The following is a 17768-nucleotide window of genomic DNA, read 5'->3' as shown; positions in this document are numbered from 1 at the left end:
ATGGTAGAATTTTATACTGAGCTGAATACTGAAGCTGTATCACTGCAATATCTCCTGACACTCCTTTCTTTACTAAGGTTATGTTCACATTTGCTCCAGGCCTTCTGTAAAATTACTTTAAAAAAATAGTTCTGCACATTTAAATCAAAAAGGAAAATAGCAGTAATCAACATATTTGTGAATATATTACCTTACAGAGGACTGCAACCAATATTACTGTTGTCCGTGGTAACCATTACAATACAATATTACAAAAGTTATATTCTTGTTCATAGGGGACAGTATTATAGTAGTTATATTCTTGTTCATAGGGGGCAGTATTATAGTAGTTATATTCTTGTTCATAGGGAGCAGTATTATAGTAGTTATATTCTTGTTCATAGGGGACAGTATTATAGTAGTTATATTCTTGTTCATAGGGAGCAGTATTATAGTAGTTATATTCTTGTACATAGGGGGCAGTATTATAGTAGTTATATTCCTGTACATAGGGGCAGTATTATAGTAGCTATATTCCTGTACATAGGGGGCAGTATTATAGTAGTTATATTCTTGTTCATAGGGGACAGTATTATAGTAGTTATATTCTTGTTCATAGGGGGCAGTATTATAGTAGTTATATTCTTGTTCATAGGGGACAGTATTATAGTAGTTATATTCTTGTTCATAGGGGACAGTATTATAGTAGTTATATTCTTGTTCATAGGGAGCAGTATTATAGTAGTTATATTCTTGTACATAGGGGGCAGTATTATAGTAGTTATATTCCTGTACATAGGGGCAGTATTATAGTAGCTATATTCCTGTACATAGGGGGCAGTATTATAGTAGTTATATTCTTGTTCATAGGGGACAGTATTATAGTAGTTATATTCTTGTTCATAGGGGGCAGTATTATAGTAGTTATATTCTTGTTCATAGGGGACAGTATTATAGTAGTTATATTCTTGTTCATAGGGGACAGTATTATAGTAGTTAAATTCTTGTACATAGGGGGCAGTATTATAGTAGTTATATTCTTGTACATAGGGGCAGTATAACAGTATAGTAGTTATATTCTTGTACATAGGGGCAGTATTATAGTAGTTATATTCTTGTTCATAGGGGACAGTATTATAGTAGTTATATTCTTGTTCATAGGGGACAGTATTATAGTAGTTATATTCTTGTTCATAGGGGACAGTATTATAGTAGTTATATTCTTGTTCATAGGGGACAGTATTATAGTAGTTATATTCTTGTACATAGGGGACAGTATTATAGTAGTTATATTCTTGTACATAGGGAGCAGTATTATAGTAGTTATATTCTTGTTCATAGGGGACAGTATTATAGTAGTTATATTCTTGTTCATAGGGGGCAGTATTATAGTAGTTATATTCTTGTACATAGGGGGCAGTATTATAGTAGTTATATTCCTGTACATAGGGGCAGTATTATAGTAGTTATATTCTTGTTCATAGGGGGCAGTATTATAGTAGTTATATTCTTGTTCATAGGGGGCAGTATTATAGTAGTTATATTCTTGTTCATAGGGGGCAGTATTATAGTAGTTATATTCTTGTTCATAGGGGACAGTATTATAGTAGTTATATTCTTGCATATAGGGGGCAGTATTGTAGTAGTTATATTCTTGTTCATAGGGGACAGTATTATAGTAGTTATATTCTTGTTCATAGGGGACAGTATTATAGTAGTTATATTCTTGTTCATAGGGGACAGTATTATAGTAGTTATATTCTTGTTCATAGGGAGCAGTATTATAGTAGTTAAATTCTTGCACATAGGGAGCAGTATTATAGTAGTTATATTCTTGTTCATAGGGGGCAGTATTATAGTAGTTATATTCTTGTTCATAGGGAGCAGTATTATAGTAGTTATATTCTTGTATATAGGGGGCAGTATTATAGTAGTTATATTCTTGTTCATAGGGAGCAGTATTATAGTAGTTATATTCTTGTTCATAGGGGACAGTATTATAGTAGTTATATTCTTGTTCATAGGGGACAGTATTATAGTAGTTATATTCTTGTCCATAGGGGACAGTATTATAGTAGTTATATTCTTGTACATAGGGTGCAGTATTATAGTAGTTATATTCTTGTACATAGGGAGCACTATTATAGTAGTTATATTCTTGCATATAGGGGGCAGTATTGTAGTAGTTATATTCTTGTTCATAGGGGACAGTATTATAGTAGTTATATTCTTGTTCATAGGGGACAGTATTATAGTAGTTATATTCTTGTACATAGGGGGCAGTATTATAGTAGTTATATTCTTGTTCATAGGGAGCAGTATTATAGTGGTTATATTCTTGTTCATAGGGGGCAGTATTATAGTGGTTATATTCTTGTACATAGGGGGAAGTATTATAGTAGTTATATTCTTGTTCATAGGGAGCAGTATTATAGTAGTTATATTCTTGTACATAGGGGACAGTATTATAGTAGTTATATTCTTGTTCATAGGGGGCAGTATTATAGTGGTTATATTCTTGTACATAGGAGCAGTATTATAGTAGTTATATTCTTGTACACAGGGGGCAGTATCATAGTAGTTATATTCCTGTACATAGGGGGCAGTATTATAGTAGTTATATTCCTGAACATAGGGGGCAGTATTATGGTAGTTATATTCTTGTACATACGGGGCAGTATTATAGTAGTCATATTTTTGTACATAGGGTGCAGTATTACAGTAGTTATATTCCTGTACATAGGGGGAAGTTTTATAGCAGTTATATTCTTGTACATAGGGGGCAGTATTATAGTAGTTATATTCTTGTACATAGGGGGCAGTATTATAGTGGTTATATTCTTGTACATAGGTGCCAGTATTATAGTAGTTATATTCTTGTACACCGGAGACAGTGCTACAATAGTTATATTCTTTTCATTTTGAAGAATACAACTATTCTTATCAGGGACAGATTATAGGAAGGGCATCTGGGGCTTAAGACCTGGGACCCCCACCACTATGACTTTCCCATCTACTGCCACATAATCAGCAGTATCATTGTAATGGGGCACTGATACTACTGAGTTCTATAAAGCACAGGGAGTCATGAACTCCTTCTACTATCCTGGTCTGACTGGCATGAGGAGCCAGAGTCACATGATGAAGTGGTGAAGCTCTGCGAGTGGTGCACTCATAATACTATGACAACACTGCGTGTATTACCCATGTACTGTGACATCACTGTGTATGTATTATTGCTGTACCATGACATCACTGTGTGTATTATGTATGTACTGTGATGTCAACGTGCGTATTATGTCTGTACTGTGACCGTGTGTATTTGGATTGTGCGTATTATCCCTGGACTATACTATGCGTGTATTCCCTGGACTAATACATCAATGTGTAGTTTTATCCCTGGACTATGTCATCACTGTGTCCACCACCATAAATCTGGCCCTGATTCTTGTAATTGTGAAAAAAGTTTGAGGCCCTATATGGAAGATGGCTAGATACCTTTATTCTTTTCTGCTCCTAATGTCACGATTTACTACAATTTTAATACTAAAAAAAAAAAAAATCATTTGTCACCCTACGTATTCTCACCCATACCTTCTAGATTCCGGTCTCTGCAAAATTCAATCGCTTTCCTCATTCTGTGCCTTTCATCAGAGTGTAACTTTCTTATTTTTTTCATAGTTTGTTTTTTTTACATTTGTACAGCTTTCTGAGCTTCATGTGGTTTCCATCTCTTCTACTAAAAGTGTTTTTGGATTTAGACTAGAGGGTCTTATATGTTCTGAATTTACTGTTTCAGGAGGGGCATATCATATGCCGATGCTTGTGCGCCAAAGTATAATAAAGGCCCCGCCCCCTCCGCCCCCCTCGTCACAGGAAGCTGTAAGGAAATTGCCATAGTTTACTGCCGAGTTCCAGCCATGATTTTACTTGTACATGAGAAAATAACTTCTGTTTAATAACATTCAGAAACAGAAAACAAACACTGGATAATAATGCACGATAACTTGCCCCTTTGGTGAATTAACCAATTAAGTTAACACACCAAGTCATGTTAACCATTTTATTGTTGGTATAAGGCCTTTCCTTATTTCATAAATGATATAGACATTTGTGAGATTGTCCTGTGTTCCTAGCAATAAACAGGGGTCCTGATGAAACCCCCCGTGAGCTCACAACACAGCATTACCTGCCTGCACCTCACCTGCTAAATTCAGCTGTAAGATCTTCACAGTAGAAGCGCTTTTTCCTGGGCCTTGATTTTGAGACTTCTGTTTGGGGGTACACCATTAAGACTGGGATTAGGGAGAATATCTCATAAAATTAAAAAAGAAACAACACCGCCCCAAATAATTACACTTTACTTGAAAAGTAATTCAATTGAATACATTAAATTTATTGGGATACTTTGGGCCAGAAACAGATCTTTGCATTATTAACTATGAATACATATCAAGTTTATATAGATATCCTCTACAGATTATGTCACAACATCTACAGACTTAACCAAATCAATGTTTCTCGCTCAAAAAAATAACATGTACCTTTAAACCTCAGTTTAGTAGAATCCTGATGTCCCAATCTCAATGAAGGGGTTTTAAACAAAAAAAAAAAAAAGATTAAAAAAAAAAAAACTCACTTCAATAGGCAGTGATGGCAGTTACACACATCATTACTATGGTAACAGAGCAAGACAGTCTGTTATATCATCATTCATCCCTTCCTAAGGAATGAGAGAGACTCTGGCTGTGTGTGACTTGCTAATGAGAAAGCCGCTCCCTCATCCCCCTCCCTGAGGAATTCTCTTCTGCAAGTCACACACAACCAGCGTCTTTCTCAAGCTAATCTGTTTGTGAAACCCAAAATAAAGCTGTAATTATGCCCATCTAATATATATTACTGAAGAGATCTTCTTAGGGGGAAGAAAGGCCACTCATAGGAACCATAGGTCAGTGAAAAGCCTAATGGTGGAAACAAGGTAATAAAGTACCGTAATGGATATCAATGATATTTATCAAAGAATGAACTTAAATTTCCTTAAAGAATACTAGAAAATAATAAAGCTACGAATAGTTGATGTGGCGTAGTCTGTGAAGAGGATTCTCAATTCTACATCGTCACATTATACACTTGAGTTTTATCCACAGGGAACGTGCAAAGAAATGATAATCTGTGCCCAGCAGGAAAAACAAGTTTTGGCAGCATGTTTACAGTAACATTCCTCGTATTAATAAAATCACAAATTTACTTTTTGTAAGGGGCAAATAAAAAAACCACGTATTTACTAAAAAAAAAAAAAAAAGCAGCAACATTTTTGTTGTTTCTAAGTAATGGGGAAACATTTAGACTGATGGGATGAATTCTATGGGAGTATAACCACAAACAGAAAACTATAATCTACATACTAAGAGCTGCAGAGAACTGAGATCTGTCTATATCGCTCTTAGGCTACATTCACACACATGTATGGGGGATGTATATACAGCCAACGTATATACGGCCGATATAAGTCCCCAATACACTTCTATGGGCTCACGGCCCTGTACGGCAGCGGTACGGTGCAGCACACGTGCGGCACCGTACCGCTCCGTAGCCCGGGAAAAGATAGGACATGGCGCTGTATCTTCCTATGGAGAGGGGCGGGGGTGAGCTGCGCTCATCCCCTGCTCCTCTCCGCGGCGCCGATGTATGCCCGCCGTACTACGGTGTGAATGTAGCCTTACTTAGGACCATGTAGAAATGAGAAAAGCTTTGGTGGTACCATTAGCCCTTGGGACAATGAGCAAATAAGAGAAGAAAATAAAACTATGACTGACCCTCTGCTGTTAGGTCATCCACATCCGTATCAGTAGAGTTGTCTGGAAGCTTGGCTGTGCTCTGAATCTCTGACTCCATGTCAGTATGGTTCACAACCTGTTCATCAAGTGGCAGATGCCCTTTGTCAGGTTCATCGACCAGTAGGGAAGATCGATTCACCTAGAATATTAAATAGTATGCATATTGTTGCCTTTAGTTGTGGAGCAAATTTCGAAGTTGCAGGAACTTACGATACAATCAGGCAATTATATAATAAATCAGGATGTGTAAGATTGGGGATGATTTATATATAAAAATTGCACCCAAAATTGTAAAAATTAATTTCTCTGTATCCCTGGCACCTAGAAAAACAATCTTAAATAAATTAATATGAAAGAATAGCTTCTAGGTTCCAGGGTTCCAAAGTTAGGACTCTTAGAAGCTAGAATGTATCTTATGTACCTCAGCCTGTGAGGACATTTTGAGATACGCTCTTAGCAATAGAAGGGTTAATGAGAACCTGTCAGCAGATATACTGACATTGTGAAACATCTTACCACAAGCTCAGTGTTGTAGTCAAGCTTTCCCCACCTCTTTATTATAATTGATATGTCTGTTTCCAGGGAATTAAGTAACCAACTCTCCAGAAAATTGGTAAAATGTCGTTAATCACGGCAGAGGGGATGTTCTGAGGAAGAAATTTTGACTTCAATGCTAAAATCTCTACCTCCATGACTTTATACAATCAATCTATATCTCACATCAAAATAGATTTTCTGGATGACGTCATGATATGTCATGAAACAGACATGATCTGGAAGATGTTAAGGTACGTGACAACATACTGGCAAGGGTTATTTAGGTCAATTTCTGCTGACAGGTTCCCTTTAAGATTTTACAGAACAGGAAACTATTGTTTACCTATACTGTATAATGTAACATAACAATTACAATATACAGTATTAGTTAAGAGTTTTGGCTATAAAGATAATGATGCTTACACTTACAGGAAATGGTTCTAGGCCTTCTTGGATGACAAATCCCTCTATGACATGTGTCAGGATCTGAGGTCTCACTATGGCTTGGGGAAGCTTGTTATCCAGACCTGGAATGCTGTTCGGCTTCTGCGTACTATTGCTCTGTGTAGTAGCAGCTGGTAGAAGTAGCGGTGGTGCTGGTATTGAGGCATAGGAATTGTCAGATGGAGACTTAATAACTGAGGCACTAACTGAAGACACTGCTGTTGGGAGACCTAGAATTCATAAAAACATATTTTCATTATAATATTCAATGATAATTCAAATTATTTACCTGAATATTATAATAGGCAATTTACAACTAACAGATTTCAGTAATCTTGGACCCATAAACAGTGCCACATTGCATCCAGTACTATTTGGGCTAATAGTAGAGTGGACCTATCCCAAATCAACATCACCATATAAAAGTCTTGTTTAGACCACTTTTCTCCAGGTATTTACGCATATTCCAGGAAATAATTTAAATAAAGAGTATTTTTATTCCTATTTCTGGATTTCCAAAAAATGTTTATAAACTTATTTTCCCAGAAGTCCAACAAAATACTGTGGACTCGTTCTACGCTAATCCGCACGTGATGATTACACTAAGGCAGTGATGGCGAACCTATGGCACTAGTGCCAGAGGTGGCACTCGGAGCCCTCTCTGTGGGCACTCAGGCCATCACCAGAGATGACTCCAGGTATCTTCCTGCAGTCCCAGATACCCCATGACTTGCTGACCACAGAGCTATATTAAAGTGACAGGCCTACCTGGGACTACTGGAGGAGTGGGAAGGTGTGGACAGATTTGGATTATCATTGTAGCTCATGCTCCGGCCCTGATAATTCTTCCTGTTTATTGGACCTTGGAGGGAAACTACAATGATCATCCAAATTTCTTCTATATTCTTCTTTATTGGTGTCCTCATGGTGCTGATATGAATGAAAGCTGTGACAGAGGGAGTATAAATCACAAATTAAATGTCTATGTTGGCACTTTGCGATAAATAAGTGGGTCTTGGTTGTATTTTCGGCACTCGGTCTCTAAAAGGTTCGCCATTGCTGCACTAAGGCATTGGGATCAGGGAAACTGAATAAATGATACCATGTAATATGAGAAGTTATTTTTACCTTGCATTATATGATCTACAGGAAGCTCCTCACCACTCCCTAAAGGAAGTGCAGGGGGAGACAGCGTTGGAGGTGTGGGGGTCTGTGTAATGACACGCACACATTCCTGTTGCTCCATTGGCACTTCTCCTGGACACAAATTTTCTACTTGGTAAACCTAGGATGAAGAAAGCTTTAGCTACGACAGGCTCCAAATTCATAGCTGAAATCACTTGGAATCACCCTGGGAACAATGCAGTCAATCAAAACATTTCCTTTATATTTTTTTCACCTCACACCCTGCCAGCATTCTTTTACAGAAGGACAAGGAAAACAGCATAACATGGATGTACTCATACAGGGGCTAGCAGTAATCTTACAGATATTTTAATGCTAATATGTTTACTTTAAAAACAGTGGTCCCAAACCTTTTCGTAACTGGGGCCGGCTTCATACAATTTTGTTTAGGGATTCTAGGGGCTGTGCCCCCTTATGGTTCTATTTCCAAGTAAGCCCCTCTAATAAAAACCCTTTCCTGTAGTTGCATCATTTATGATGAACCCCCTTTTCCATATATTGCCATCTTTTCTGTACCCCCCACCTATAGTGCCCCCTTTACTGTACCCCCCACCTATAGGGCCCCCTTTACTTTACCTCCCACCTATAGGGCCCCCTTTACTGTACCCCCTACCTATAGTGCCCCCTTTACTGAACCCCTCCACCTATAGGGCCCCATTTACTGTACACCCCCCCCTATAGGGCCCCCTTAACTGAACCCCCCACCTATAGGGCCCTCTTTACTGAACCCCCCACCTATAGGGCCCCCTTTACTGAACCCCCCACCTATAGGGCCCTTTACTGAAACCCCCACCTATAGGGCCCCCTTTACTGTACCCCCACCTAAATGGCCCCCTTAACTGAACCCCCCACCTATAGGGCCCCCGTTACTGTACCCCCCCCACCTATAGTGCCCCCTTTACTGTACCCCCCACCTACAGTACCCCCTTTACTGTACCCCCACCTATAGTGGCCCCTTATAGTGTTCAAGCGTTAAAGGTGTTGTCTAGAGATTGAGAAACATGGCTGCTTTCTAACAAAAACAGCGCCACATCCGACTGTGATTTGGCAGTATTGAGCCTCAGCTGTATAGAAATGAATTGAGCTTAGTTGCAATAGCACACAATACTCATAGTCAGGGGGAAGTTGTTCTAGAAAGAACCTCTGGGCAATCTATGAAGGATTGAAATGTTTGTTTTTCTTGCACATTTTAAGACATAAGCATCATGTAGCTTACCACTGGTGACTCCACTTGTGCTGGGGGTATGTGCAGGTTAACTGCAACAGTTTGGGGTGGTGGAAGTGTCTGGAAAGGCAGCTGAACGAGTGCTTCCGCAGCAGGAAGTTCTTCTTCTGTCAGTAACGCGTTCTGCACCAGGACCTGGCCTGGGGATAACATTTCTGGCTGTACTGAAATGCTCTGCATGGACTGTAGAGGCAATGACTGCAGCTGGGAAGGAGGAGATGCAGGCAAATTAGGGGAGGAAGGTATTTGTGGTGGCAAGGACTGGAGTGATGACTGCACAGGGTCTACAGGAGACATGAGCTGCTGTGCAGTGGATGCTATGACCTGCTGATGGGATGATTCGGTTTGGTTTCCTGGAGTGACTATAGATGAAGGATGTGTTGGAAGTACCACGTGTGGTGATGCATGCAGCATGTTTTGTGTATTTTCGATGGATGGAAGTGGCCTCTGCACAAGCAGCGGTGGCTGTGAATGAAGTAGGGCTTGTGGGTGAATGATTATGGTTGGAGACTGACATGGAGACTGTGCGGGTGAAGGGGACACTACTACAGACTGCTGAGCAGAGTGTGTGAGAGTTGGAGATGGAGGAGTTGGAGCAGGGCTACTGTGGTGGGAGTGAGCGCTGCTGGGAAGCGACAGGAAGGCCGGGCTCTGTATTGGCACACAGTGTTGGGCAGATGGGGAGTCCAGGGGTGGGTTATGTAAGGTAATGGTTTGGATCTGATGCCGATGCTGTATCTGCTGTTGCTGCTGTAGTATCATCTGGTGATGTGGCAGCTTTGGTGGATCTGGGTGGATGTGGATTGTTGGGTGTTTAACCAAAGAATGTGGCTGGACCGAGGAATATGATACTGTGAAAAGAAATTGCAACAATGTGCACAAGACAACTTAATAAATATTATGAAGATATTGTACGATATTTAAATATTAAAGCACTGCATATTATTTCACCTTTTGTTAACAGAACTTTGTGACAATAATCATTTATTTTTCCATCATCACCTCTCAAGAGCAATAACATTTTTCAGTGTAGCTGTATTGGGGTTTGTTTTCTATGGGACCAATTGTAGTTAAAAACTATTTTCTTGGTCAGCAAGATTAAAGCAATTCCAAATTTATAGAGCACAATTCTTCTGCATTTTACTTTTTTTTTCTAATTTCTGGGGGTGGGGGAATATACTTTTTGTATTTTTGCCATCCAAGATGATTTTGTTTTAAATTTTTCTTCCATTTGAGCTGTGTGTAGTTTTTAATGGTGGTCAAAGGGAGTCCCCCCTCTTTGAAACCACTTATGTGTTGTGGTCAGCTGGTGGCCAGGGCCGGTATATTACACCAAGCGAACAGAGCAAACCGGCTCTGATAAATGTCCCCCTAAATTTCAGTCACTAAAGGGAACCAGTCAGTTAGGGCTCATTCACATCGCCGTTTTCATGATTTGCAACCAGGTCAGAGGGACTTCTATGACTCCCTGTCATGGCACGGTGAGCACACGACGCATCACCATACCAACTAAACTTATCTATGAAAACTGCTATTATACAGCAGCACAACTATCCCTATATTGTTCTTCCCCATGTCTGTAAAGTTCCACAGTCCATTCAAAAATTTGATTCACCATCTATACAAATGACTTCATGCAAGTCCGATCATCGTCTTTTCTTTGAGCTAAGTCTAGCATATTCATATTCTCACAGCTCAGCTGTGCCGGCAGCATTCAGATTGATAAGGGGCATACTTTCTCTTCGGCGAGTCACTATGTGACTCGGCTCATCTCCCTCATTACCCCTTCCCTCAGGAATGAGAGAGACACTGGGGCAAATTTATCAGGACTTCTACACAACGCCAGTGGCCAGTTGCGATTATTTGCCCCGATCCGCCACCTTCAAACCAGTGGGGCGTGAAGGGGGGGGGGGGGGGGCACGGCCGGCCAAGTGGAGGATAATAGCAGTACTGCAGTATAATAGCATTTTTAACTATAGGTTTAGTTATTGTGGGTTAGTTTAACTGACAGGTTTCCTTAAATCCCTCCAGATTCTAGATCAATTTTACATTCATCTATTATATTTACAATGAAAAACAGGATTGCAAATACTACAGTCCTGATACATGCCTGGCGTGAGCAGCTGATGTAAACTTGCTGTACGTGTTACACAGCGGGATTCTGATCCAGGACACTCTCCTTTACGATTGGCTTCATATGAATCGGTGTGAATGGTTTTGGAACTTGTCACGGTAGTCTTGTGACACATAGCGAGGGGCTGGTCATGGTTATTTATTTTTGGAGGACTGTTTTGAGGACATGATATTTCCAATATCGGTGGGTTCCGCAGTGTTAAATTCTGAACCTAATCAAAGACAGGTAAAAAATATATTTGATCAGAAGAAGATGTTTCAACTGAAAAAAATAATATAATTACAAAGTCCAATAAAATAACCATAGATTGTAAGCTCTTGGGAACAGTGCCTTCACTCCTATTGTGTCATCTGAACATGTTATTATCCTGTAATGTCATAGTCTATCTTCATATGTACCCCATGATGTGTAAGGAATATGTTGGCACTATATAGATAAAGATTTATTATATCGTTATCTATACTTTTTTTTTTTTTTTTTTTTTTTTTACAGGTTATACGATGTATCTCATATCTGGTGACCTAGGTATTTTACCCACCAGGATATCCAGATCTTATGTTATGGCATATTATATGCTGTGCAGGTAACACCACACCATCTAAGAGAATATTCTTTTACAAGGTTAGGCAAAGAGCATGTGCATTCGGCCTCCAGGAACTTTTCTACCTTTTCTAATTCTTTGGTAAAGAATTAACAACAAGTGGGACACAATTGTGAAGTGGAATTAAATTTATTGGATATTTTAAACTTTTGTAAAAAATAATAAGCCAAAAAGTTGGGCGTGCAATATTATTGGGCCCCTTTACTTTCAGTGCAGCAAACTCACTCCAGAAGTTCAGTGATAATCTCTGAACGATCCAATGTTGTGCCAAATGACTGATGATGATAAATATAATGCACTTGTGTGTAATCAGGTCTCTGTATTCTCAGGGTTCTGCATCATGAAGACCAAGGAACACACAAGGCAGGTCTGTGATACTGTTGTGGAGAAGTTTAAAGCTGGATTTGGATACAAAAAGATTTCAGAAACTTTAAACATCCCAAGGAGCACGGTGCAAGCGATCATTTTGTAATGAGTCTGTCCATAGGACAACAATCACTCGTACACTGCACAAATCCTGCAGATGTAATCGCAGCAAAAGGTTTCACTAAAAAGTACTTAAGGGGGCTGAATAATATAGCACGCCTTACTTTTCAGTTTATTTTTTACAAAAGTTTAAAATATCCAATAAATATCGCTCCACTTCACAATTCTGTCCGACTTGTTGATTATTCACCAAAATATTACAATTTTCTATCTTTATGTTTGAAGCCTGAAAAGGTACACAAGTTCAAAGGAAATTAATACTTTAAGAATTGTGGCAGTCCCAGCAGTGAGTTTAGTAAATTGTGGATTTTTATGTATTTTTTGGTAGGGCTGTGGAGTCGGTAAACCAAACTTCTGACTTTAACTCTGACTCCAGCTCCATCAAATTGTTCACAGACTCTGACTCCACAGTCCTGTTTTCCTGAGATAAATGTGGCCATTCCTTCCCACTGCCTTTTCCTACTGATCGGTAGCAGAGGAGCTTTAGAGTCCAATAAGCACTTCCATAACTGGTGATGGTAGCAGATAGCGGTGAGTGCAGCTGAGAAGTCCTTACTGCTCCCAAGGTCTGTCCTTCCGCTTCATTCTGTCATAACTTTTGAAACTAGTTGCATCCGTCGGGGTAAGGACACAGAGTAGAGTAACCTAGAAGCGGTAAGTACTTGTCAGCTGTACTGCACTGCTCACGGATTCTCTCCTGCTCCTGGCGCAGCTCTTCTCCGGCTCCTGATGCCATTGCATACAACCACCACGGGACACAGAGCGGCAAGAGAGAAGTAGTTAGTGTGGAGCAGGGAGGAGAAGAGGAAAGGAAAGGATAGGATTTATTTTTTTTTTGTCTTCTTTTTGAAGAAATGAAAATTTTGAAGTGGCCTGAATACTTTCTATACCCACTGTATGTAGAAGATTTGAGTGAGTGAATAGATGTAGTAGTGCTGTGAGTGACTATATGGATATGGAGAGCTCTGTGTGCTCTGGTTGTGTGTGACCAACAGGGAATTTTTAATTGGTGCAAAATATATGTTTACTTTTTTTGGATGACTAAATCTGAATCTCATATATTTCATCCATGGTTTATCCAAAACAATCTCTTGAATCACATTTTAAAGGCATTAGCACAATTATTCCAAATCCATAATACTAATGACAGGAAACTTGTGTTTCCGGTCACAACCTAACTAATCGCAGCAGGAAGGAGGTGTATGCTCCTGAGAGCACCTTCAGCTGGAGCCACATTTTTTGGGAGCCCATTCATGTATTTTTTATTTTTATCATGCAATTTGCAAGCATCTTAACCCGTTTGACAATGGGAATGGTAACACAGTTGTGAATATATTCATACATTTCTAAGAATATATAGACATTCTACAGTTCTGATAAGAGATGCATTTTATGTTTTAAGTTCATCACAACTGCAGTAGAAACTGCATGCACTTGTGGGCGAGTTTTACAGATAAAAAATGTTAAAGGACATCAACCACCAGGATCATTGATTGTAAACCAAGTACACTGGCATACTGGTGTGTGCCCCCTCTGGCAGGATCTGCTCTTCTCTTAGCTTTTTATGCCCTTGTTTTTACAAAAAAAGGCTTTAGAAATTATGCAAATGAGTCTGAGGGGCTCTGGGCTCCATAGCTGTTAATGGAATCCAAATTCCCTCAAGCTCATTTGCATATCTTTAAGCCTTAGGGTGCAGTCACGTGTTGCAGTTAAAACTGCATTACAATCAGCTTTGAGGTGGTTTCCCTATATCTGCTTTATGTTTTCCTAATTTTTTAAATGTCTAGATATTTTATTTTGATGTCACGGGGCTTACAAATCAACCATCAGTTAGCCAGCCCCTTGCCCCTGTCGTCAGCCAGCCCCCATTTTCCCAATTGAAAAAAATATAAAATCAAACCCCACATTTCCGACGCCCTCGAAGGTGACCTGCAGGGGGAGGAAAGGTGAGTTTTGACTTTAGGTTTTTTTCTTGACTCGAGTATATGTAGAGTTTGAGATTTTCAGCACATTTATGCTGCAAAACTCTGCTTATACTCGAGAATATATACGGTAACGCCAAATTTCTCAACCACTCAAAATCACTTTGGTTAGTTAAAGGGCTATATTTATCAAAAGTAGTGCAGAGTGCGCCAGATTAAATAAAACTGGTGCACGTTCTTCAATAATCTGTCACACCCTGTACTGGGTGCTCCTTTAACATAGAGGGTGCGACACAATTCTGTTTAGTCGCAGGAATAAATGTTGTGCACGGTCTGACTCTGCACCAGAACGCCCGTTTAGGTGCAGAATCTTGTGGTGCGTCGAACACGGTGCAGCCGGACACAATACTGGCACAGACACTTTATATACACATGTGGTAGAAGTTTGCACGTTCTTTTCAGTGCAAAGTCAGACCCAAAACTGGCGCAAACACTTTAATAAATGTGGCCCAAAGTGCTCAAAATTAGAACCTTAAAAAGCGATGCATGTCAGATTACAAAATAATGGCCTGAACTTTATAGCAAAAAATGGCTGCGTCCTTAGGGGGTTAAAAAGTTCATATTTTCTTCTCAGTAGAGTCTCTTAGGAGAATTACTCTTTATATCTTTATGCAAAAAAAAAAAAACAAAACTGTTTCCTCATTCTTAATTGCACTGAATGACCTCCTCTGCCTCCCTTCTGGTAAGTGTCCCTTTAATAAGTCAGCCTTTACTTTTTCTTCCCATTGTGGTTTCTAAGAAGAATTTCCAATAAACTCCATCATGTGACTCCAGGATTTGCATTTGTTCAACCACAAAAGAGGTTCCTATTTATCTTAAAGGAAATCTACCACTTCAGTTAAACTTTACAAAGCTCCACCACTGCTTTTTTGAAGGTGAACAATGGCATTGCAGCCATAACTTCACATTTTTGATCCGAAGTCTGCTTTGGTTTACAGCTTTATCTCTTCCAGCACTGCCCCTAGTAGATGGCGTCACTTGTCTCTACGGACTTCTCATGTATGCCTGCCTCACTCTCTTCTGCACTGCCATCTACTGCACTAGCTCACACAGAAGTGAGGAGCAGACAATAGTGAAGTAGAGAGTGTGGCGCGAGAAGACCAGAAAGCCATGTGACATCACCGCCAGAGAAGGCCAAAGACATTGTAGAAGTTCTGCAGGGGCGCGGTAGAAGTGTTGCGGGAAGAGCTCTTGTAATACCCCCCACACTTCTGCCTCATTTACATCAAGATGTTCACCTCTATAAAGCAGTGGTGGAGCTTTGTGGAGGTAAAACTAAGTGCTAAATTACCTTCAATGTTCTATTATGGGGTTTAGTATTCCACTTCCACCTCAATCCACTTGGACCCATCATGCTTAAAAAGAAATTTTCATCTTTCTATGGGATCACAAACATGGCCGTAGTTTCTAGCTATCAAGGGTGCAAGTGATAGAACAGGTCCTATTCCTGCCCATGTTTGCAGGTGGCCAGTATTTTTCTACCGTTATCAGCACGTAAGCAGAACTCCCCCACCGATGCCACGTGAGCCACCTACAACAGACCACAGGACGGTGAAAAGCACACATATTTGTCAGTATTTAGGCCACCTTCAATCAACTTCAGGCCATTATTTATCCTACTTGTATGCACTTTGGCAGGAGATGTTACCCTGTCACAACAAGTAGAGTGGTTAAGCTAATGGTAACGTCACTTAACAATTCTGAAATTTTAAAGGGAACCTACCACCACAAATCTACCTATAAAAGGTAGAACGGGTAGTAGGTGGATGAATAGGACGTGAGGATAGCCCTTTTAAGGGCTAATCCTCACGTCCCCGCACTTTTTTGGTAACTTTTATTAAACTTGTATGCAAATTTGGTTATGCGGCTACTGGGGCGTGGAGTAGCTGCATCTGAGGTTACACGGGGCGGCTACTCCACGCCCCAGTGGCCTCTTTTCTCCTCCTACTCACAATCTTCGGCGCATCGTCCGACGATCCTGCCATCTGCTCATGCGCAGAGCAACAGGCCCGCTTGCGCAGACGGCAGGATCGTCAGACTATTGACCACCTACCACCCGATCTACCTTTATAGGTAGATTTGTGGTGGTAGGTTCCCTTTAAAGGAGTTTAACAATAATGCAGGTTACTTATACAGTCAGCGACTTGCTTCATTCAAAACGAGCCCCATTGTCAGAACATCGACGCTAGACCAGACAACAAGGCTGGTGATTTTTGTATCACCAACCGCCTCTTAAAACGTACACAAACCCCATGCCCGATAACATAAGGATTTATTTTGTAAGGATGGTTTTTGCTTACACTTGCTTACCTGGCTGGCAGATGACTGACTGGAGGTTGAAGAGGCAGATGATGAGATCATTGGAATGTCAGACTGCACTGCTGCAACGGTGGCAGCCGGAGTGAAAATGAGCTATATACAAACAGCACAGAGTCCATATTACAACAATGTTTTATTTTCAAACTTTCACATTTTGAAAACGTTATATTGATCTGTGAATGACACTTATGAAATGTTATGCATTTAAATTGGGTTAAAAAAAAATTGTTTGGATTGTCCAAGTGCTTCTTAATAACTTAGAATATCAGCAAAAAGGTGTTTGCAATACTTTAATTAAAAAAGTGAATTATAGAAAGTCATTACAGAGAGAACTTTTTAAAGTGTTTATGGCTTACAGCCAAGGAAAACTCAAAAGTCATTATCTCAGAAAATTAGAATAGTTAACCCAAAACACCTGCAAAGGCTTTTTTAACGGAACCTTAGGGCGAGTCCACATGTTAAGTTTTTCAGATGCCGTTTTTGAAGCCAAAAGCAGGTGTGGATGATAATGGGTTTAGACAAATAATTGAATGGTGCTGCTCCTACTTTTACTCCATTCCAGGTTTGTGCATCCAATACGGCATCTGAAAAACTGAACATGTGGATGCACCCTTAGGCTAAATTCACACTGCCGTGAGCCCGCCGCACCGTGGCACGGCAGCACACGGCAGCGCGGGGAGAGGAGGTGAGCGCAGCTCACCCCTGCCCCTCTCCATAGGAATTAATGGCTCATGGCGCCGTAATACGGGGAGGTACGGTGCCGCACATGTGCTGCACCGTACTGCTCCCGTACAGGGCCGTGAGCCCATAGAAGTGTATGGGGGACGTATATCGGCCGTATATGCTGCCTTGACAGATATCCAGAAGCCAGTCTTACCAAACTCCACAAAAGGGGTGAGCCATAAATGGTCATTGCTAAAGAAGCTGTCTGCTTACAGAGTGCTGTATCAAAGTGTATCAATGGAAGGTTGAAGGAAAATGAGTGGAAGAAAAAGGTGCACAGGCAGCCCAGATAATCATAGCCTTCATAGGATTAAGA

At 40.2% G+C, this 17768-nt stretch overlaps 1 protein-coding gene across 7 annotated transcripts in view; it reads right to left on the bottom strand.

Annotated features, from left to right (window-relative positions):
• The window catches only part of PHC3 (polyhomeotic homolog 3), a 49659-nt gene that overhangs the window by 16632 nt on the left and 15259 nt on the right, over window positions 1-17768 (bottom strand). For 4 of the 7 annotated variants that reach the window (XM_072142835.1, XM_072142834.1, XM_072142837.1 and 1 more), the window contains exons 6-11: window positions 16721-16822; window positions 11318-11552; window positions 9199-10058; window positions 7926-8082; window positions 6777-7027; window positions 5796-5955 (exon numbers count right to left, since the gene is read on the bottom strand). In XM_072142835.1, coding sequence (XP_071998936.1) covers window positions 5796-5955; window positions 6777-7027; window positions 7926-8082; window positions 9199-10058; window positions 11318-11552; window positions 16721-16822 — 1765 coding nt within the window. Of the gene's footprint in view, window positions 1-3573; window positions 3860-4183; window positions 4251-5795; window positions 5956-6776; window positions 7028-7925; window positions 8083-9198; window positions 10059-11317; window positions 11553-16720; window positions 16823-17768 lie in introns of all 7 variants that reach the window. The other 3 variants (XR_011854295.1, XR_011854294.1, XM_072142838.1) reach the window with 3 other exon arrangements.

This window comes from Engystomops pustulosus, chromosome 3, assembly GCF_040894005.1.
Source record: "Engystomops pustulosus chromosome 3, aEngPut4.maternal, whole genome shotgun sequence".
Lineage (NCBI taxonomy): Eukaryota > Metazoa > Chordata > Amphibia > Anura > Leptodactylidae > Engystomops > Engystomops pustulosus.
Note: the sequence above shows the minus strand (reverse complement) of the source record. Positions and strands in the feature narration are given on the sequence as shown.